The sequence below is a fragment of the Mesocricetus auratus genome, unplaced genomic scaffold (genome assembly GCF_017639785.1).
Source record: "Mesocricetus auratus isolate SY011 unplaced genomic scaffold, BCM_Maur_2.0 Super-Scaffold_100676, whole genome shotgun sequence".
Taxonomy (NCBI): Eukaryota; Metazoa; Chordata; class Mammalia; order Rodentia; family Cricetidae; genus Mesocricetus; species Mesocricetus auratus.
The window spans coordinates 96,302,776-96,324,531 of NW_024429266.1; the positions used below are offsets into that span (position 1 = coordinate 96,302,776).

The 21,756-nt window shown below is 39.7% G+C and overlaps 1 protein-coding gene across 4 annotated transcripts in view; it reads left to right on the forward strand.

Moving 5' to 3' along the window:
• The window catches only part of Hnrnpm (heterogeneous nuclear ribonucleoprotein M), a 40,202-nt gene that overhangs the window by 12,645 nt on the left and 5,801 nt on the right, over nucleotides 1–21,756 (forward strand). For 2 of the 4 annotated variants that reach the window (XM_005081324.4, XM_005081321.4), the window contains exons 3-13: nucleotides 2,396–2,448; nucleotides 3,360–3,367; nucleotides 3,455–3,548; nucleotides 6,327–6,518; nucleotides 7,368–7,521; nucleotides 8,167–8,216; nucleotides 9,306–9,366; nucleotides 11,620–11,721; nucleotides 12,946–12,990; nucleotides 13,466–13,543; nucleotides 21,075–21,128. In XM_005081324.4, coding sequence (XP_005081381.1) covers nucleotides 2,396–2,448; nucleotides 3,360–3,367; nucleotides 3,455–3,548; nucleotides 6,327–6,518; nucleotides 7,368–7,521; nucleotides 8,167–8,216; nucleotides 9,306–9,366; nucleotides 11,620–11,721; nucleotides 12,946–12,990; nucleotides 13,466–13,543; nucleotides 21,075–21,128 — 891 coding nt within the window. The remainder of the gene's footprint in view (nucleotides 1–2,395; nucleotides 2,449–3,359; nucleotides 3,368–3,454; nucleotides 3,549–6,326; nucleotides 6,519–7,367; nucleotides 7,522–8,166; nucleotides 8,217–9,305; nucleotides 9,367–11,619; nucleotides 11,722–12,945; nucleotides 12,991–13,465; nucleotides 13,544–21,074; nucleotides 21,129–21,756) is intronic. The other 2 variants (XM_005081323.4, XM_013121490.3) reach the window with 2 other exon arrangements.

Sequence of the window (21,756 nt, forward strand, 5' to 3'; positions counted from 1 at the left end):
TTTCAGTCTTTTTTATTTAGATATTTTGACATTTAAAGCTGCAGTAGATTTGTCCTAGCAGGCTACTCTTGATACTGTGGTTCTGTCCAGGTGGGTGATAAAGGAACTGTAACATTTTTCGGTCAGTAACTTGGAGTTGCACTTACTTATGAGACTGCTGCTGTCCTCTAATTTACACCTCCTGACTAGCTGACAAATTCTGTGTTAAAATCTTGTAGATAAGTTGTACTGACTACACAAAACAAATCTTTGACATACTAAAACAAAGAGGCCGTTGCCTTATTAAAGCTTCCATGATTGCCTTCCTCTAGAGAAGTGAGAATTACAAACAGGAGTAATCACATGAAGTCTCCTGGTATCAAGATTGGAATATTCCAATCTTGTGAGAAGCATAGTTATTGCTGATTGTGCCCAGTTTAGAAATACTGTTTCTGACCACAGAGAAATTTCTAAAAGGGAGACCATCTATAATCAAACTTTAGTACACAGGGTTGAAACTGGGTGTGTGCCATCACTAGAATGTCAAGTGGAAAAAACTATAATTTTCTAATCTTGGTATTTTGTTAAAAATGGTTACTTAGGACTGTGGGAAAAGTTTGTTTTGGACTTTGTTGTTTTCTAGGTTGCAGTAACATCATTTTGATTAAAGTGTCATTTGGACACAAGCTAGACATTTCAAATGCAACAGTCCTTGAACTCTGACAACTTAAAAGTTGTCTTGAGGTTGACATTGTGATTCTTTAATTGAAGGTTATTTTGGACCGTAGTCACAACTGGTAGGAGATAAATGTGGGGTTTCTTCACTGGTTTGACACTAGGCATTTTCATCAGTGGAGATAAGAGCTGTTGGTCCTTGAATGGCTGCTGCTTTTGAAATAAATGGCTTTTTAACATGACTTCAGTGGTCATGAAATTTTGGAACTGCTTTAACTTTTATAAGGGTAAATAAAGCCAACCTGATAACTTGTCCCTTGGCTATGATCAATATTGTTGTCATTGTTATTGGCCTGCACAAAATATGTACTCAAAGTCAACTAGAATGGTCCCTTCCATTTCCTTTTTCTTGCTTTGCACTGATTGCCCTTGTTTTGTGCAAAGTACAGTTCGGTAACATTTCAGGAAATGGCAAAGAGGGTGAGGCTATAAAACAAACTTTGAACAGTTGGCTTCAACCACTGTGCAACTCCATTAATAAGTCCTTAAAATGTTCTTTGTGTTTGTGAAATAATTTTGTTTTCCTTTTGAAATATTCTGCATTGATTAAAAATATCCTAATTCTGAATCTTTGAACAAAGGAGTTGTAAGTAGGGAGGACCTGTCAAGGCCATTAATGACTTATTTTTACCCTTGCATCGCTAAGAGTGAGTTGAAGACTTACTATCATAATCATCCTAAGGAAAGAGTGATTGATTTCTAAGAAATCATCCCCATATCCCTTTTTAAACTTTGGAAACGGGATTTAGGTTGTTTTCTACAAGTTAATGCTTTGAGCCATCTTCAAGTTCAGCAGCCATTTTGGAGGTGTGGATTCTAACATCTGGTTATGGTGGTCATGAATTGGCAATCCAGACCTTGAGGAAAATCTGCAGAAATTTTGGAAATCTTTGCTATTTTTTCCTTTGCGTGTAGCTTAGAATCATTGTACTCTGTTTAATTATCTTGTTGCCAACTGAGCCCCAAACTTGAATTTGTACACTCTTTATGAGGGTTTTAGAAAATGGTAAGAGTAAGGCCTGATGCTGTTCTGACTTAACAATTGTATAGTTATTATTCTTTTTCCAAACTGTGATGCCTTGGACTGTGTGCAGAATTTAGCTATAGAATTTGTGAGGCCCAGTACAAAATGATGGTCCTCTTGTTAATGTACTAGAAATTTCCATATGGTACTAAAAACCTAAACAGCACAGGACTCTGTTAAAGATTTTGCACACACAAACCTGACCCTGAGGTTGTGTCTATATGCCTTTTGGTTTGTGTATAGGCACATTCTTGTATTGTGGCATGTGAGGTCAGTTCAGTGGTGTTGTGATGTATGTGCTGTTTTATCTGACTTCTTCCTTCCCCTGAAAGTAAGTCTTGCAGAATTCTTTCCTGTAGATTTGGATTGCCTCTAGTCAGGAGTGCGCATTACAGATAGGGAATTTGATAATGGAAATCTGTGGAAGTAGCGTGTTTGTGGTGGGAGGAAAATCAAGGACATATTGTTAAAGAGTTTTCGCCTATTTTACTGCACACCTGTAATGCCTAGTTTGGTGGTTTAGAGAATATGGAGTGTTTCTGGGCTTTCTTATAAGGCAGAGGCTCCATACAAGGTTGCTGATGATTGTTCTAAATTCCCATTGTTTTCTTGGCTTTTCTCCCTTGGTTTATGTGTCGTCTGGAAACTGATTTGTAGTTGGTGAGGTAACATACGTGGAGCTCTTAATGGACGCTGAAGGAAAGTCAAGGGTAAGTGTCTGAGAGAATTTCTTCTGTGGATTTACTACATGACAAATGTAACTGTATGGTGGCGTGGACTCGAATGAAATCAGGAAGGCAGTGAGTGCTCATGTTACTGTAGCCACGTTTGATTTTGCCAACATTCCAGTAGGGTGGGAGGGGGCTTGCAAACAGGAGTCCCGCTTTTCCAAATGGCTGGCCAAAGAGCTTTCTGGTATTCTGTTTGGATGCCCAATTTGGATAACTGGGGACCAATAGCAGTATTGTCTCTTTGTTTAACAGGAATTGGCTGTGTGTGAATTATGCATGGAATTTTAGCGGTGGTATAATTAAAGTAAAAGTGTGTTCTTGTCTAGAAAATGTTATTCTTGGTTGTTTGCTGATTTGAAAGTTGTGTGAACCAAAGATTCTGAAAAGTAGCCTTTGTGACAGTAAATTGTAAACCACACATTACAAACCTGAATGTTCAAAATTGGCTTAGTTTAATGAGAATATAAACTATTTCTGTTGTGCAATAGAATGGCTTAGAATAATTAAAAGGACGAGCTTAGTTTATGGAAAGGATGGATTTAGTAGGAGTATGGTAAGGATTGGTTGAATACAGAGGGAAGCAGATCAAAGGTTTGTGTGATTTCTTGGAGAGTCTGATTTAGGTCTATTCATTATAACTTAGCAGCTTTAATGTAGTGCTGGTTATGTGTAGGAAAAGGAGATTTAAGGAGCCCCCAGCTTTTTACAAGGAAGGCTAGGTCATGCACTTCTGTCAGCTTCCCCTTAGAAGGGTTAATTTTTAAAAACCTGACTTTTGTTACATAAATCATATCTTTAATTTGTTCAAACTGTCATTGATATTTACTGTTTTTGTTTTTGTTTTCTTTTTCCCCCTTGCTCTTCTGACTGGTCTGTGGCCTCTTTCAAAGGGATGCGCGTAAGTATCATTTACTTATACTTACTGGCATTTGAATTTCCAAGTTGTAGGACCGGTTTTGTTTAATTGCTTTTGACTCTTTTATAGTGTTGTTGAATTCAAGATGGAAGAAAGCATGAAAAAAGCTGCTGAAGTTTTAAACAAGCATAGTCTGAGTGGAAGACCACTGAAAGTCAAAGAAGTGAGCTCTTTTTTTTTTCTCCTCCCCTTGGTGTTGGTGATGGAACCCAGGGCCTTGTATATACTAAGAAAACAGTCTGCCACTGAATTACATTTCCAGCTCAAAAGTAAGGTATAGTTGTTTGGTGAAGATAAGAATGGTCCTTGACTAAAATGTATTGAGTAGACTAACCTATTATTTTGGGGTGTATTCTGATCTTTGTTCTTTTAAGATAGGGCTTGTAGTCAAGACTGCCCATGAACTCAAGATCTTCCTGGCCTTATTTCCTAACTGCTAGGATAACAGCCATATACTCAAGCCTGTTGTTTTACTTGAAGATAGCGACAGGTTTCAACCGCTACTTACTTCTGCAGTAACTTTGTAATAGTGGTTGAGCAGATCCTGAGTAACTTAAATTGACCACTCCTCAATCCTTATTGTTTTAGGAATACATAAGCCAAGCCTCTGGTTTTATAATTGGAATTGTGTAAGAGTCTGTATCCACCAGTGAATGCTGGTCTTGGTCTATCTTTTGGTTTTTGGTGGTTCTTTTTTGGCTTTTGGACTTTTTGTTTTTGTTTTTTCTTGTTTTTTAGTTTTTCAAGACAGGGTTTCTCTGTGACTTTGGAGCCTGTCCTGGATCTAGCTCTTGTAGACCAGGCTGGTCTCGAACTCACAGAGATCCACCTGCCTCTGCCTCCTGAGTGCTGAGACTAAAGGCGTGCACCACCATCATCCTGCTATTGTTTTTGTTGTGTGTATTTTGTTGTTGTTTTTTGAGATAGAATTTTGCTGTGAAGCTTTGGTTCGTCTCAAACTTGGGATCCTTCTGTCTCAGCCTCCTAAGTGCCGTGATTGCAGTGATGTGACACAGTACAACTGCCGCTTTATTGTTGTGTGTGTGATATATACCTGTGTGTGCGCAGGTATGTATGCACAGATGTTCTTGCTAGTGGTGAATGCTAAGTGTCTTCCTCTATCACCCTCCACCTTAGTCTTTGAGATAGGTGTTCTCACTGAACCTGGGGCTCACTGTTGAAGCTAGACTGGCAGGCCAGTGGACTCCAGAGATCTTGTTCCCATTCCCTTCAGCACTGTGACACAAGCATGCTGCAGTACCCCAGCTTTTATGTGGGTGACTGAGGATGGGCACTAAGGCTTGCTCACTTTACCCATTGAGCCATCTTCCTGTCCCTCCTTGAATTTTGTAAAATGAATTTATTACTCATCTTTCTTTATCAAATCCAAACCAAGTTTCTTTTGTTGTTTTTGTTTGTTTTGTGGTTCCAAAGATTGAACCCAGGACTTTTTGCATGCTAGGCAAGCATTCTGTCACTGAACTGTGTTGTGTCCCTGACTTCCAGTACTTTTTTATTCTCTAGGATGATGTTGTTTTGTTAATGCTACTGCCAGTATTAATTACCTCCTTGACTCTGTCTGTGTTGGGGGAGGGGAGTGGTATAGGTGTCTTGAGAACATATCTGTGCTGTGTAGGCCAGATCATCTGCCTTACCTGTCTGAGTTCTGTGGCAGGTGCCACTCTTCCTGATCTTTTCTTTTTAGAAGGAAGACAACTTATTTGGAGCTTAAAGGAAAGCCTGGTGTGGTATAAATTATTTCTTATGTGCTGCTAGTTAATTGATGAAGCAGGGTCCAGGAATTGTAACGGCTGGAAAGATAGTTTTTAGTGGTTAGGGGTACTTGCTGCTTTTCCAGAGAGAGTCTGCATTTGATTCCCAGCACGAAGTACCTGTGCAACTCAACTCCAAGGAATCTGGTGCCTCTTCTGTTTTCTCTTAGCATGTCCACATGTACCTGTGCCACACACCCCTATAAGAACACATAGACACAAATAAGATAATCGTGCCAGCATCAGATGTGCATAATTTTGTACAGGTGCCAATACACTGCATTAACTATACTTGAATGCCACCACCTGGTGCCCTTGAAGGGTTTTGGAAAACCTGGGGTTATAGAACTGTGATTTCGAACTTTTTGAAAAATCATTGAGTTTAAAACAAATTATGCTAGTTAATAAGACTCACTCATGCCTGAAGATCTTGTTTCAATCTGGAATTTTCACCTCAGGTCAGCCAGTCCTTTCATTTTCCTGCTTTTTCATTTTGTTAAGTTGAAGATTGTTTTCAGCTTTTGATTTTTATGTTCTTTTTTCTGAACTGTTGCTCTTCCTAGAACTCTTCTGGTTGCTAGGATTTATTTCATCTTGCTAATAATTTGAGAAATGCCTTTCAAACAGTCTGTTGGTCTTTGTACATTTTTTGCTTGTTTTGTTTTATTCAGTGTTGGAAATGGGAGTGCCTGGTACAGACTGTACCGCTTGATAAGCTCTGCCATTAAGTTGTATCATCTGACTTTAACAAGACAGACTTACTGAGTATACTGCCAGTGGCGTCAGACTGAACTGTAACAGAGTCCCACCTGAAGTTTTTTTACCTTTTTTATTTTGAGACAAGGATTCGCTTAGTTTGCGTAGGTTAGCTTTGAGTTGGGTCTGTTGCTCAAGCAGACCTTGAACTGCTTTAGCAATCCTGAGTGGTGAGGTCAGGTTACATACCTTTTCCAGCACTGCTACCATGCTTTACTGAGAGTCCTTTAAATTTTTTATTTTTTAAATTATTGGTGCTGGGGATTGCACTTGTAAATACTATGCAAACACTGTTGTTGCTGAGCTGCACCCCAGCAGAAGAGAGCCTCTGCAGTGGTGAAGGCAGCAGTTCCACGAGTCTGCACGCCTCCATCTAACCAACTTCTGGCTGTAACACTTTGTGCTTCTTTCAGGATCCTGATGGTGAACATGCAAGGAGAGCAATGCAAAAGGTGATGGCTACGACTGGTGGGATGGGTATGGGACCTGGTGGCCCAGGAATGATTAATATCCCACCCAGTATCCTAAATAATCCTAACATCCCAAATGAGATTATCCATGCATTACAGGCTGGAAGACTTGGAAGCACGGTATTTGTAGCAAATGTAAGTAAATGGGGACGTTCTCTAAAATAGAAAATCTGGGAGGGATGGAAATAATGTGAAAACATGACACATGTAGGGAAATTTTTAATTTAAGTTAAATAAAAAATAAAACTTTTTATACTGATCTTGTCACTGTTATACAAGTGATTTAAAGTAGTAATAGGCTTAAGATAGCTTGTTTTTATTTTAAAGTAGGTTTTCAAATTGGGTTTTGTTCTTTTGTGACCATTGCATTTGTCCTACTGGGGTCTTGTTTACTGGGCTTTTCAGATGTTTAAAAAAGTACTAGCTGGGTTTGCATCCTTATTGGGGTTTGTTTAGTGTAATTTTGGTACAGGGCAAGAGTGAACAGTTTATTCCCAGCTGTTTGTTGTGTTTGTCGTGAATGATAATATCTTTATCTACTGCAAGGACAAATGCTTTTAGAATAAAGTGGGTTTGGGAATGTAGCTAAGACTTAAAGTGGGGGGAGGAGTGACTTTTTTTGTTTTTGTTTTTTTTTTTTTTTGAGACAGGGTTTCCCTAGGTAGCCCTGACTGTCCTGGAAGTCACCCTGTAGACCTGCCTTTACCTCCTGAGTGCTGAGATTAAAAGTGTGCTCCCCACTGCCCGACTGACCTTTTTTCTTTTTTAAGTATGGGGGTGGGGTGCTAGTTCAGTAAATGTAAGGAGTCTTAAGCTGTACCATTTAAAGAAGAGAGACAATAAATAGCATACCTGAAAAATTCTACTAAAGTTGGTTTTCTTGTGAAGTCAGCCAAAACAAGTCTTGTTAATATGATAAAAATACATCTTTTTTCCCCCCCCAAGAGTCTTACCTTGAGGTTTTTACCCTCTTCTTTCACCTAGCTGGATTATAAAGTTGGCTGGAAGAAGCTGAAGGAAGTATTTAGTATGGCTGGTGTGGTGGTCCGAGCAGACATTCTGGAAGATAAGGATGGGAAAAGTCGTGGAATAGGCACCGTGACTTTTGAACAATCCATTGAAGCTGTCCAAGCTATATGTATCCTTCTGTGGGAATTAAGCTCGTGGCAAACTAGTAGTCCTAAGTATATTATAGTAGTAAGGTAGAAATAACTGTATTTTCTCAGTGACTAGAGTGAATAAATTACTAGAGAATCTGAAAATTTTCTGGAGTGGAACACAGATCATAGACACATGCTAAATGATCTTTTCTGGTGTCTTTAGAGGAGTTTAGGAAATGGATCACTTAGGAGAACTGGGGCTTTTAATTTATAATACCCTTATGAACCCTTTGTCTCTTGTGAGTAGACATGTTTTGAAGAGGCCCCATCTCCTTGCCTTAAGCTTGCCCTGGGGTTGCATCTTTTTAAAATCACAGTGTGTGACACATGACTAAACTCAGGAGAACATTCTTGAATGCCTTACCCAGAAAATATAATACTTAAGAAATGGTGGGACTCTTGGTCTGCTGGTGAACCACAGAAAACTGCTGAAGCTACTTAGGCCAGAAAGATTTTGTAGTGTAAGATCACAAATAGAGCCTCACACCTCAAGAATTGAAATTGCTCGTGAATTCACAGAGAGGACTGGTAGCTATGGAGTTGTTTTCTTTTTATCATTTTATCTTGTATGCTTTAACAGTTGTTAGAAATAGCCTTAATTGTATCCTTAATTGTAATACCAGCTATGTTTAATGGCCAGCTGCTGTTTGATAGACCAATGCACGTCAAAATGGTGAGTTCCTAGGATTATTTTCTTTGTAATATGCTCAAATAAGTTAGCAAAAATGTAGAGTTACTAAAATTGTACATCTAGCCCTTAAACTAACCCTGCATGTCATTGTTTAGTAGGCTGTAGGATGATATGTACCTTTGCTGATGCATATCTTGTCCATCATTTTCTGTCTGGTTGACTGCTAATTGCTATGTTCAGGAAGTGTAGTGAGTATCCTGCTTGAGCAAGTGATCAGTTAGAAAAAGTCCTTTTCATAGAACTCCACTTTTCAAAGTATTACATATAGTGTTTGGTTAGTACAACATCTGTGGTAAACAAGTATTTGATTCAGACAGCTTTTAAAGGTCTCTTGGAGTTCAGTTTTAATAAACAATAACCCTCCTGTAGTATTGCCAAAGATAATACTTAGTAGAAACAGTACTGGAAGTTGTTGAGGGCAGTCTGGCTAGGATTCATATTCAGGAATAAGATAAAAGGAACTATGCATTTTTATTTCAGATAGTTTAATTCTTTGAATAGCTAATGGATTCATAGGCCTAAAAAAAGGAAAAAAAACATGAAAATATAGTGTGAGCCTCACTGGTACTTCTTGCTTAGGTCCTGCCCCACCAGCTCAGTATTACAAATGTATTTTTATTCCTCCTGTTGGCAAAGAAGATAACATGCTCCCATGTACCTCTTTATGTTTGATATGCTTATTCTGTGTCATAGTTTATTCATATTTAACTGGTTATCTGGTTTGATTAGTTTAAATTTTTGTTTTTTCCCTAGTGCTAAGGATTGACACAGGACCTTGCTCATGGTGCTAACTTCTGGGCCACATCTCCAAATCTGATTCTTGTTACTATTTTTCTTTTGTTTTGTTTTTGTGGCAATCTCATGTAACTCAGATTGGCCAGAAACTTGTGTATCCAAAGCTGGCCTTAAATTCCTGATCCTTCTGCTTAAGCCTCTCAAGTGCTAGGAGGATTACAGAAGTGCAGCACAGTACCTAGCTTCTGACTAATTGTCGGTGGTAATTGTTTTCGTATTTTGCTGGTGCTGGTGCTGCAATGAATATTGAGATCTTTTCCTTTTTTTTCTTCCCAGGATGAAAGGGCATTACCAAAGGGAGATTTTTTCCCTCCTGAGCGACCACAGCAACTTCCCCGTAAGTTTTTGAATTATACTAAATAGGAAACTGTTACAGTTTACACTTGTGGAAGATTAGACTTGGGGTGGTCTTGATAGTTAGTCCTGTTACCCACCCCTACCCCACACAGGGTTGTACTGTATAGCCTTGGCTAGCCAGAGATCTGTCCGTCTCTGCTTCCCAAGTGATGGGATTAATGGGGTGTACTGCCATGCATGTCTAGACCAGTCTTTTTTATAGAATTCTCAGGGTAAGAAGTGAATGGAGAAATTCACAACTTGAGTTTTGGATACTGGTGCTGGCTCAAGGGGTAAAGGCATCTGCTGCAAAGCCTGATGACCTTAGTTCAACGTGGTGGAGGAAGAGGACTAATCCCTACAAGTTGTCCTCTGACCTCTGTTTGTGTACCACGGCATGCATGCTGTCTGTCTGTGGTGGTCTGAAAGACCCTCATTGACTGATATATTTGAATGTTTGATTCCCAGCTAGTGGTACTGTATGGGAAAGATTAGAAAGTGACGCCTGTTAAAGATATATGTCACTAGAGCAGGCTTTACGGTTTCAAAGGCCCACAGCATTTCTAGTTAGCTGCTTGTAGAGACGTGAGCTCTAAACTACTACTCTAACACTGTCTGCCTTCCTGCTGCCGCACTCTCTGCAATGATGGTCATGGAGTCTAACCCCCTAGAATCATGAGCCCCCAAATTAAATGCTTTGTTTTTAGATTTTCTTGGTCCTGTTGTCTTATCTCAGAAATAGGAAAGTAGCTAAGACATTGTCTTACTCTGCATACACAGTTTTGTTTGTTTGTTTAGTTTAGAGAGGGAGGGAGGGAGGAAGGAAGGAAGGAAGGAAGGAAGGAAGGAAGGAAGGAAGGAAGGAAGGAAGGAAGGAAATAAATGCAGACACGATGCAGTACAGTTAAACCTCGATTCCAACTGCAGGCAGTGTCCAGAACAGTGGGTATAAAAGACAGCAAGTAGTTCAGTGTTTGCCGAGGGGTGACTGCTAACCAGGGGTGAAGTTAATGAAATTGTGATGATTGCTAGCTTGAAAGAGGTCTATGACTTTAAGACTAGATCAGAACATCAGGTATAATGCTCAGTGGTTGAGTGCTTTTCTAGGGGTTCAAGTTGCCCAGCACCCACAAAGGGAACAGGGAGATAGGAGATGGCATGTCTGTTGAAAGGACCATATTTCCTTACCACCTGTCTGCAAGCAGGTGGTCATTTACCATGTTTACTGTGATTCTTGTTGACACTTGTGGTAAAGGAGAGTGGGCCCTAGGGAGCCCATTATGCTGGATCGTGTTTTCTTGGCATGGTTCAAAAGGTTGACCTGAGAGCTTTGGAGTAGTAAGCCTTGGTGACTCCTTGGAGCTGTTGCCATGTAATTAAAAATCTAGTTGTTAGCAAGATTAAGTACCTAGAGCCTGTCGTGGGTTTTTGTTGTTTGTTTGTTACCTCGATTTAAGTGCCAGGCTTTGGTGGCTGTTTCCAGATAACAGTTTGTATTCTTGTGTTCTTGTTTGTGTTTGTGGAGCATAGCAGTGAGGATATGCTGGGTATCAATTTAGTAATTCCTAAGGTAGTGGCACAGATCTCTGATACCAGGACTCAGAAGGTAGAGGCAGGTTAATCTCAAGTTAGAGGCCAGCCTTGGGCTGCATAGTGATTTCCTGTATCTAAAAAGAGGGGGGGGGGGTGAGGGAGACAATTTAGATTTCTTTTATGAAAAAAAGGGGGGGTTGGGTCAGACATTGTACATCGCTTTAGTTCCAGTATTCAGAAGGTATGTGAATTTTTGTGAGTTTGAGGCTAGCTAGAGCTACATCATGGAGCTATGATAATTTTACTTATTTAGTGCACTTGTTTATTTTCTTCTGTATGTGTATGCATGTACACAGGCTTGTAGTTCAGAGGACAACTTGTAGGCACCAGCTTTTTCCATCACATAGGTTCTGGAGGTAGAACTCAAGTTGTCAGGCTTGAGAATAAGGCCTTTACCCCTGAGCCATCTTGCCAGGATGTGAAATGACTTGTTAGTTGCCCTTATTATTTAATATTTAAGTACATATTACATACTCCAGTCTGACTGCATATAAAAAGGTGTATCTTCATAAAGAGCAATACTCAACAGGTATGCAGGTGTATAGGTGTTGAAGTCAGGTGAGACCCTGGCCTTGCTTGATCTAGGGATGAAGCATGGCAGCTGGGATTACCATGTTTGAGAAAGGGAATCCATACTCCTGACTTTCTCTGCTTCTTCCAGATGGACTTGGTGGTATTGGCATGGGGTTAGGACCTGGAGGGCAGCCTATTGATGCCAACCACCTGAACAAAGGCATTGGAATGGGAAACCTAGGGCCTGCAGGTGAGAATTGAAGTACACCTAGACTGGGGATAATGGGAAATTCGATTTCTTTAAGTCCACTATTAGGGTAATTAGATCTGGAGTTTTTCAAATAGGATAAGTTAAGTTGGCACAAATCCCTTCTTCATCTCAGCCTCATGTTCATAAAAGCATTTTTTTGGGGGGGGGGTTTACGAGACAGGGTTTCTCTGTATTGTTTCGGAGGCTATCAGTCCAGCCTGGCCTCCAACTCACAGAGATCCGCCTGCCTCTGCCTCCCGAGTGCTGGGATTAAAGGCGTGCGCCACCACCGCCCGGCAAAGCAAATTTTCTTAATCCACTGTGCCTCTTCATCTTAGCTTCATGATAACTTTTGAGCAGAGATAGGCCATTCAGTAAAAGGGGGCAAGGTATAGAGTTGATCTCACCCAAGGTCACACTGAGTAACAGTGTAGGCTGTGGATTGCAGGACCACAGCTCTGCCATTTGGGTACCCTAAGTCTGTCCAGAAGACCATTTTGCACCTGAGGTTGACATGACTTTTTTTCTAGAGTTGTGGGCACTGACTGATAGAATAAAAGGAGTTTGAAAGCTTTTATGTATGGCACAACTCATGGGTCACAAGGAAGAATGGACAGTGTCTTTGTTCATGAAGACAAAGTAAACCTAATGAGTGAAAGCTTAGCTATGTCGTTTTTAAGTTTGTATGTAATGTATTTCCATGCTATTAAGGCATATTTGATTCTAGACTTTTGAATCTAGACTTTGACCTTCCATAGAATCATTTGAAATGGTGATATGGATACTCCTGCCTCATCACTATCATTCTTAGCATACTCTGATTGGGGATGTAGGAAGGAACTTTTATATTTTAGAAGCTACTTTATTATTATTTGATTTGCTTTTAGTAGTTTTATTAAACATCTTTCTGTTCTATAACATTCTAAAAAGTGAATGTTTACATACTTTGTTTCTGATCATTATATTTTATGTTTAATGGTGTCTGCCGTCGTCACTTAAAAAGATTACATGGGCTGTAATTTTAAGCCACATTTAAACTTAGTCAGTTTAAAGTTTTTGTTTGAAATATATTTTGACAGTTGAAGTGGTGGCCACTCCGCCTTTGAAATATAACAACATCAGAGAGTTTTGTATTCATTTATGGGTTTGGAATTTTGTGCTTTTGAAGTTTAAACATTACTGTTTTAACATAAATTTTGTTTGCATTGACTTTTTCTTTTAAAGGAATGGGAATGGAAGGCATAGGATTTGGAATAAATAAAATTGGAGGTAAGATTTTAAAGTAAAGTACACGTATAATCATTTTTAAGTGTTTCCCTCACATTTTCTTGTCTTATAAGCCTTGCATAACACTTTTCCTTTGGTTTTTAGAAGTTTGGGTCTAGGAATCACGTTTTATTTGTCCATTATTCATTCAAGTGGGTGTTGGCTTTGGTTCTGACTTTCTCACTAGCCAGCTCTGTGACCTTGTGCAAATGGTTTCATCTCTCTGGAGTGTGCTGGGTTTGGGGGGGGGGTTGTTTTTGTTTGTTTGTTTGTTTTTGTTTTTCTTATTCACTGAGGGGGTTGGGTCAAGCCAGATTTTATAAAGGGAACCAACTTTTCTTTTTTCCCTCTCCCAAAAGCTTTAAAGCTTGGTAAGTTCTTGGCATAAGTGCCAAAAATGAAAAAAAAAAAACATTTTTCCTTGTCTAATGAATGTATGTACAGGTTATCAGGATGACATTAAAATAACTTCTTGCAGGCATGGAAGGACCCTTTGGTGGTGGTATGGAAAACATGGGGCGATTTGGATCTGGGATGAACATGGGCCGAATAAATGGTAAGAACATTTCCTTCTGCTTGTGTGTTGTCTATCATTTGTAGCCAAGGACTTCTTAATGCCCTTTAGACTGCAAACCTCTTGTGCATAATGTCCTGCTTATGTTTTTTTTCCAGTTGCATGCTTTTTAAACTGCTGAAAGTGATAGCCTTAGCTAGACCCTGTTCAATTGAATGTAGCCAACATATCAGATCATCTCAGTATTTGAGCAATAAAATTTTCAGTTTCCTTACTGCCTACAGTACTCAAACACACAGAAATCATGGTTATGCTTTGCACACTCCAAAGTGTTTTCCAGGGACTGGAGAGGTAGCTCAGCTGTTTAGAGTACACACAGCTCTTGCAGTGGACCTGGGTTCATTTCCCAGCACCCACGTGATTACTCACAGATATCTGTAATTACAGTTCCACGGAATCTGACACCTTCTGTTGATCTCTGTAGGTTCTGGGTGTTGGTGCATGTGTGTGCCAATTGTTTTGAGTACAGTAAAGCCATAAGGCAGGCATCCAGTGATAAGCGAAATCTCACCACAGGTATTCCAAATCTTGCAGCAGCTGCTTAAATTGAGCAAAGTGATTCATTCTAATATACTCAGATTTAAAGCACCTGACTTAACTACTTAGGCAACCATAACATGTATGATTTAGATGGCTTCAGCATATAAAACTAAGATGTGAGACATTAAAAGGTCTTGGTATCAGTGTGATGGTCCAAAAAAAAATCCTCCCCACATTTATATAATAACCAACACATATATTTGCAAAACAAAGAACAACCAATGTTGCTATATTTAGTCCTTCTAAGAATCCCGTGAATTATCCTCATTTTGTCAGAAACTGGGGCACAGAGAGTAACTTACCTAAGGTCACATGGCCAATGAATAGTGATGCTATGATGTGAATTCAGCCTGTTTCTAGCCTCTTCCTTGTGTCTCTATCCTGCCTTTTAGAATTGCTTCCAGCACAGTGGCAAACCCCTATACTAAGAAGTTGCTTGTCTTTGCTTTTGAAAATTTTCTGTACACCAGTGGAACTTTGACCTCTGCTTGCTGGAGAGCTGCTACTATTCAATGACTCCTTGAGAATTTGTGCTTATATGTTTCTTTGCTGGTCTGTAGCAACGTGTCTAAGTAGTAAGGAGCAGTCTAGATCTTTTAGGGTGTTTTTGAGGCGCATATTACTCAGCTTCCAGAACACACAGAGTCATCCAGCTTTTGTTACCTTTTCTTTGGTTGGTATCTAGTATAGATAGATGGTCGTGAAAAAAAAGATGTAGGACAGCTACATCATCATTGATGCAGGGACAGAGATTTATGTTTTCAGTATGGTTTTAGACATGTCGGCTGCACCCATGATTTTCAATAAAAAGTGAAAGATAAGTCTGGCTTACTAAAATTTTGGCTCAGATAAGTCATTAGAAAGTAAATGTGATTATTGCTTTAACTAGAGTGTATTATACCTTTGGAGTAGATGAAAATTGATGGGGTAAGCCTTGAAGCTCTGCTAAGGTGGTAGTTAAGGCTTTGGTAAACTAGGAGGTATAGTCCAGCAATTAAGATTCATGGTACTGGGGAAATACAATCTGTGTTCGCAGATATTCTTAGATGCAAAAATTTGGTGTATCTCCTGCTTTGTCCATTCAGTAAAGAACAGGCTTCCACAAACTGTATCTAGGTCCTGAGACTTAGACAAACCAAGCTCTGGAGTCTTTAAGTTTAAATAAAAGGTTTTTTGTTTTTTGTTTTTTGTTTTTTTTTTGTTTTGTTTTGTTTTTTTTTTTTTTTTTGGTTTTTTGAGATAGGGTTTCTCCGTATTGCTTTGGAGCCTGTCCTGGCACTCACTCTGTAGACCAGGCTGGCCTTGAACTCACAGAGATCCACCTGCCTCTGCCTCCCAAGTGCTGGGATTAAAGGTGTGTGCCATCAATGCCCGGCTAAATAAAATATTTTTAAAAGGGGCAAAAAAGGGCTGGAGAGATGGCTCAGAGATTAAGAGCACTGACTGCTCTACCAGAGGTTCTGAGTTCAATTCCTAGCAACCACATGGTGGCTCACAACCATTTATAATTCAATCTGGTGCCCTTTTCTGGCATGTATATGTAATAAATAAATAAATCTTAAAAGGAGGGGGCAGAAAAAAAACTGAAAAGAGATGTGGGCAATTTTATTTAATTGATAATCATTACTCAGCCCTTGTGGTCTCATGTGCTGATAATTGACATACAGATTCTCAGGTCGGTGAGTCAGTCTGTATAAAGTCGTGGTAATGTTTGTAAAGTTAAATGAATAGTATTTCATAATAAATTTTCTTTTTATAAACAGATTGGAACTCTAAGACCCTGTTAACACATGGATAACGAAGGCCTTTAGCTGTGTTATTAAGGCCTGCACTAGACTTGACTCCTGCCTTTCATCCTCAGATTTAAATTAGACACATTTGAAAACTAAAAAAGACTGATCTGTGGGCTTCACCTGGGTTGGTTCAAATGGTAGTTCCCCCTTTGCCCAGAGTCCTTATTAAATGCTAACAGGTTGACAAGATGGTAAAGGCATTTGCTGCCGAGCCTAATAAGCTGAGTTCCATTCTCAGTCCACATGTTTCAAGAAGGGCAGGGTCCACTTTGGGGCATACAGGTAGTTTGTGGAGGCTCAACTCATCCCAATACAATTCTTTTCCCAGGCAAACTGCCAATTTTTATGTCCAGTTGATCTTAGATGTGTTCTTAAAATGTTTAAAGGTCCTAGGAAATTGTCTTCAAATTCATCATTCAGCTAAACATCCCAACTCTACAGGTTGTCTTTAAGCTTTTTGCAGACAGTGTCTTTGGAGATTCAAGAATTACCAAAACCTTTTCCCAGTATTGGGTGGAAACCCAGAAGGGGGTGCCAGATCTCTTGGAACTGGTGTTATAGAGCATGAGATGCCTTGTGGGTGCTGGAAATTGAACCGACAGTCCTATGGAAAAACAGCTAGTGACCTTAACCACAAAGCCATCTATCTCTTCATCCCATAAATGGTTTTCTTAAATCTAACCTAACTTGGTTGCTAGTGAAGATGCACATACTAACTTTGACTTTATATGTGTGAATCTATGTGGGTGTGGGGGACTATAGAGAGTAGAAGTAAAAAAAGGTTTCAAGGGAGAGCAGTACATGTGATACACGAAAGTAAAAGGGAGTTGAGGGAGAGAGAGGTCAAGCAAAACCTAGTAGATAAAAAGTGGCATAAGGAAATCTGTTTGGTTTGCTAATAAATAAAGAATAAAATTAGTAAGAACAAAGACATCTACATCTGGAAAAGGGGAAACATTTTTATTATTTCTGAACTTGGTTTCTCTGACCATCTGACTTAATTTCAATTCTTAAAGCTTTAAAATTTGGAGGAGTGAGTTCATACTGTATCTGACTGGGATGATTGTTTTTCTATTGCCATAGCTAGATTTGTTTCTATGACTAGAATAGTCCTGTATTAAAGATAGATTTTAAAACACTGTCTTGGTGTCATGTCTGTGGCCAAAAGAAAATGACATGATGTTATGCTTAGAAGCTTCCATCATTACCATTCTGTGACTCTCCCTCTCACCTATGTGATGTGACAAGGGTGTCAGTCTTTCCTGTCCTGAAGTGGTCTGTGGACTTACTTCACATAGTAACAGAAAGTTTGTGCTGTCCTGACCTAGACAGAAACCTTACCTGCAGGCCTTGCTGCCTCTGCTGCTGTGGCATCTTCTTTCTGATAATACCATTTAGTCCTTGAATTACCTGGTACTACTTGTGATCAAACAGAAAGAAGTAGAACAATCTATACCAAATAAAATAGTTGATTTTTCAGAGTAATGGCTTTGATTGGTTTGGAGTTCGTTCTGGCTTTTTTGTTTTTGCTGTTTTTTGTTTGTTTTATCTCTTTAACTTGCACAGAGTCCCCTCTCATATCATGGCAGTAAGTAGATCTTTGTACTTCTGTGTGCAAGCAGCTATACTTGGTGCTTCAAAAATGGGTCTGTGGCCTTTGACGTTGGAATAGGATGCACTTGAAAATGGCCAAGAGAAGAGTAGTCTAATGAGGAAGTGTGTGCAAGTATTGTTTCCAGGCCCTTGGCAGCTATATCAGCAGCACATGAAGTATTTATGCTAAGACCTACAAAGGATTGTTGTGGACAGCCAGTAGATAAGCTGTGCTCAAAGCAGCAGTATAGGGAGACAGGGCAAAGGAACAAGTGAGGCTGACATCCAGAGGCCCAGAGATTTGGCATAGGCAGCTGGTAGTTAGGTGCACTGGTTGGGAGGAGAGAAGGCGTAGGAAACAGGGTCATTGGGGCACCCACTTAGGGAGGTCTGTGAATGTCTGTAGAAAGAGTTTAGCCATTTCAACTTTTTAAATACGTGGTTTAGTAACGTAAAGCTCTCATAGGGATAGGTTGATATATTAGGATCTTGGGTATCATGGAAGAAAGAACTGGATACTTGCCAGCAGACAGGAACCACCTTGTCTACCTGTACTGTCCATCCTTCCTCCAAAGTGTTTGGAATGCAATAAATAGCAGCTATGGGGTAGCCTTTCACTATGGGGATAATAGTACAAGATGTGCTTTGAGGCTAGTATACTTAAGGACTAGAAAAGTTAGTACATTTTCCTACACTGCAAGAGACTGAAGGAAAATGTAAGATTTTTTTTCTTTTCAAATATTTTTTTAAAATATATGACATACAGGTTAAACTTGTCTATCTTGAAAAATACAGAAAGGATAATAAAGTAGATATTTTCTCCTTATCTATTTTTATAGATACGCTTTATCAAATGTTGAGATGGTTATTTTACAGAATAATAAATAGAACACAGCTATGGAATACAAGGACCAATCCAAAAGACTAGGAGCTTTGGGCTCTATAAATATTTAGCATTTTGGCAATGTCTTAATTTAAAATTTTTTTATTTTTAATTTTTGAGACAGGGTTTGAAACTTGCTCTGTAGACTAGACTGGACTCAAATTTACAGTCTGCCTTCCTACTGAGACCAAAGACATGTACCACCACTGCCCAGCCACATAGCAGTTTCTAAGTCTACAAATTTCTGCTATTTAAACAAAACTGTCAGTAAACCTTAGTTTCCAAGAAGTTCCATTTGTTCTTGTCAATAATAGTCATGATTATGATGGTAACCACTTCTGTATCAGTAGCTCCATAAAAACAAGAGCGAACTCTTCTTTCTAATTAAGTCTGACCATTCCTAGATTTCCTTATGACCTGCTGACCTCAAGTGCACATGGAAGGACAGTGACCAAAACTTAAATGATCAGATAGACACTCCTGTTGCAGGTATTCTTAGTAAGCTTCAGTATTTTGCTGTGAACCCCAAACATGTCCTGAAGTGAGTCTAAGGTGTTTGTGTAGCAAGGTTGAGTGTTTCCAGATAAATACTGAGCCTCAATAAAGATCTTCCATTTTCTGCACATTTTGTTGCCTGTGAAGTAGTGTTGGCTTCCAGTTGGAATGGAAGAAACCATGTTTAACAGCAATATTTAAACATTCAATGTAATATAGATTGTTCATCCCAAAGACTTATAACAAACAATCCCCCTCTGGGAGATACAGAGTGCTTAGAATGCACAGAAGCCATGGCAGAATCTTGGCTTCAGTTTTGAAGACCATGTTCTAGTTTTGGGCCATGATGTTGACATAGAAGCATCCAGCTTTCTTGGGGATGCTTTCTGATAGGCAAGCCTCTGTTGGGGAATATTATTTTAAGGTGTGTGACTTTTGTTTATGCTGCATTTGTTTAAGTCTGTGAAGTTGTGATTTTGACCTGTCTGAATCACCTGATGGTCTAATAAAGAGCTGAACGGCCAATGGAATAGGGGCTGGCAGATAGAGAATATAAATGGAAGGAGAAACAAGGAAGGGAGAAGCAGGAAGAGAACAAAGAGAGAAGGACACGAGGGGCCAGCTACCCATCTACACAGCAAGCCACAGAGAAAGAAGTAAAGTAAGATATGCAGAAATAGAGAAAGATAGCCCATAGGCAAGAGGAAGACAAAATAATTTAACATAGGACAAGCTGGCTGTCAGTGAGCCAAGCTAAGGCCAGGCATTCATAATTAATAATAAGCCTCCGTGTGTGATTTTTTTTTTTTTGGGAGCTGGGTAGCGGGCTCCTCAAAAAAAGGCCAAAGGGTAAAAGAGCAAAAAATTTAATTTACTAAGCCTCTGTTTCATTCTTGCTATTCCAACACAGATGAACCAGTGTATAATGCTCTTGTATAACACAGCAGCCATTCTGACTGACACAGACACTTCATGGTACCACACAGAGTTTGCTTTTTGTTGCCAAAAGCAGTGCAGGAATGTTCTTCTGTCTTGCCAGACCTTGTGGAGCTGGGTCCTCAGCTCAGACACCTTCTCAAAACTTTCTGGGTCTGTGCTGAAGTTGGCAGGCAATTAGGCATCCACAGCCTGCATACAGTAGTTTTTTCCCCACCTGTCTAGGAGGATAATCATTCTACTTTCATTGGCAATCAGAGTACACGCAAATATCTTCTTGTGATACCTTACAAATACTGTCCATGTTATGCATCCTGCAAAGATGACCCGGCAAGTTCCCTAAACTCTGCTCTCTTAAAAACACCACATAGTAGTAGGTGTTTGCCAGCTAAAAGGAGATGACAGGGGTTTCATGGGTGGAGTTCCTTCTAGACTTCAAGTGCCTACCATTGGTAAGGGTACTCTTAAACTGATGTGGCCCACATGCCCACAGTGTCCTGACATTGGCATGTGATCCTAAAAGATGGCCCAGAAAACACATGTACTTCTGTATGTCATTCTATAAAGATTTCTCTGTGTCTCATTTGCAAACAATTGTGACAGCTGGGAAATCCTGTAATTGTTAAGGACCTATCTTCTGCTCATTGCTGTGTTCTCATATAATAGAGCTAAAACTTCTAATTTCTAATTTAGGATATTAATGATAGCAACAGCAAACTTTAAGGAGGCTTGGATAAATCATTGGCCAGCAAGCAACAGTGTTTTCTCCGTAGGGCAGGGATATAATTCTCCAGTGACTTGGTCAACATCACATCCTGCTTGTTCATTGCATGCTGCTGGTCCTCACTTCCTGGCTCTGTAGACCTGTAGCTTTAATTTGTTTTGTGGTACAGAGAAGGATGGAGTCTGTGCAGGCCTCAGCCTTCTGAGTGGGAGACATGGAAAGGCCTTGGTTTCCTGCCTGCTGGGGAAGTGTCCAGCAGATCTTTAGAAAACTGCTTCTGAGCAAAGGCTGTGGGCCCTCTTCTCCTGTTTGTTAATGCACACCATTCCTCTCTGCTGGATGAAATTACAGGCCTGACTCTGAAGCTGTAAGGAGTCCTAGTACTGTGGCTTTCCTGTTTTCTGTAAAATGACTTTATGTGTATGTTTCTCAAACCCCTTCCCTTTTCTTTCAGAAATAAAAGCAAACTGTTGTGCTTCAAAAACATAATGAACAGGTTTCTGTTACAGAGAAATTTGGCTAATTATTCTTTCTTCCTGATTTTCTTAGAAATCCTAAGTAATGCACTGAAGAGAGGAGAGATCATTGCAAAGCAAGGAGGAGGTAGGAATCATTTAGCTTGATGTTCTGTGTTTTGCTGCTGTTGTTATTAGAACAGGTATTTAATTCAGTAGTGGTGTGTCAAGCATCATGGGCTCTGACACAGGCTACCCAGGGTGGGAGCAATCCCTGCCTTTTTGTGGCTGTGCAGCTTGTGGCAAGTGACTATACCTGTTTGTAGTACTCACCTGTAAAATAGGGGAAGGGAATAATAGGTACCACCTCAGAGGGTTGTAAAAAAGCCAGTGAATGTAAAAGCTCCTAAAACTGAAAAGTACACCACCTAATAAATGACGAATGCTTTTGAAACATGTGTTTGTATTCATTAGAAAGACTCCAGGAATGAATATCTATAGGCCCAGTGTCCATTGATGAGTACTGCAAACATTTTGGTATATATTCTTCCATGATAGTTTTATGAGCACTTAGAATTAAATTTACTGTATTTTTGTTTTTTAAAAAGGTGTGTGTGTGTGTGTGTGTGTGTGTGTGTGTGTGTGTGTGTGTGTGTGTGTGTGTGTGTGTGTGTGTGTGTGTGTGTAGAAATGTGCACATGAGACACCAGAGGCAGAAGACTGCTTGCTTGGAAGCTGGAACTAAGGGTTAATTAGCATTTTTAGTTCCAATGCTG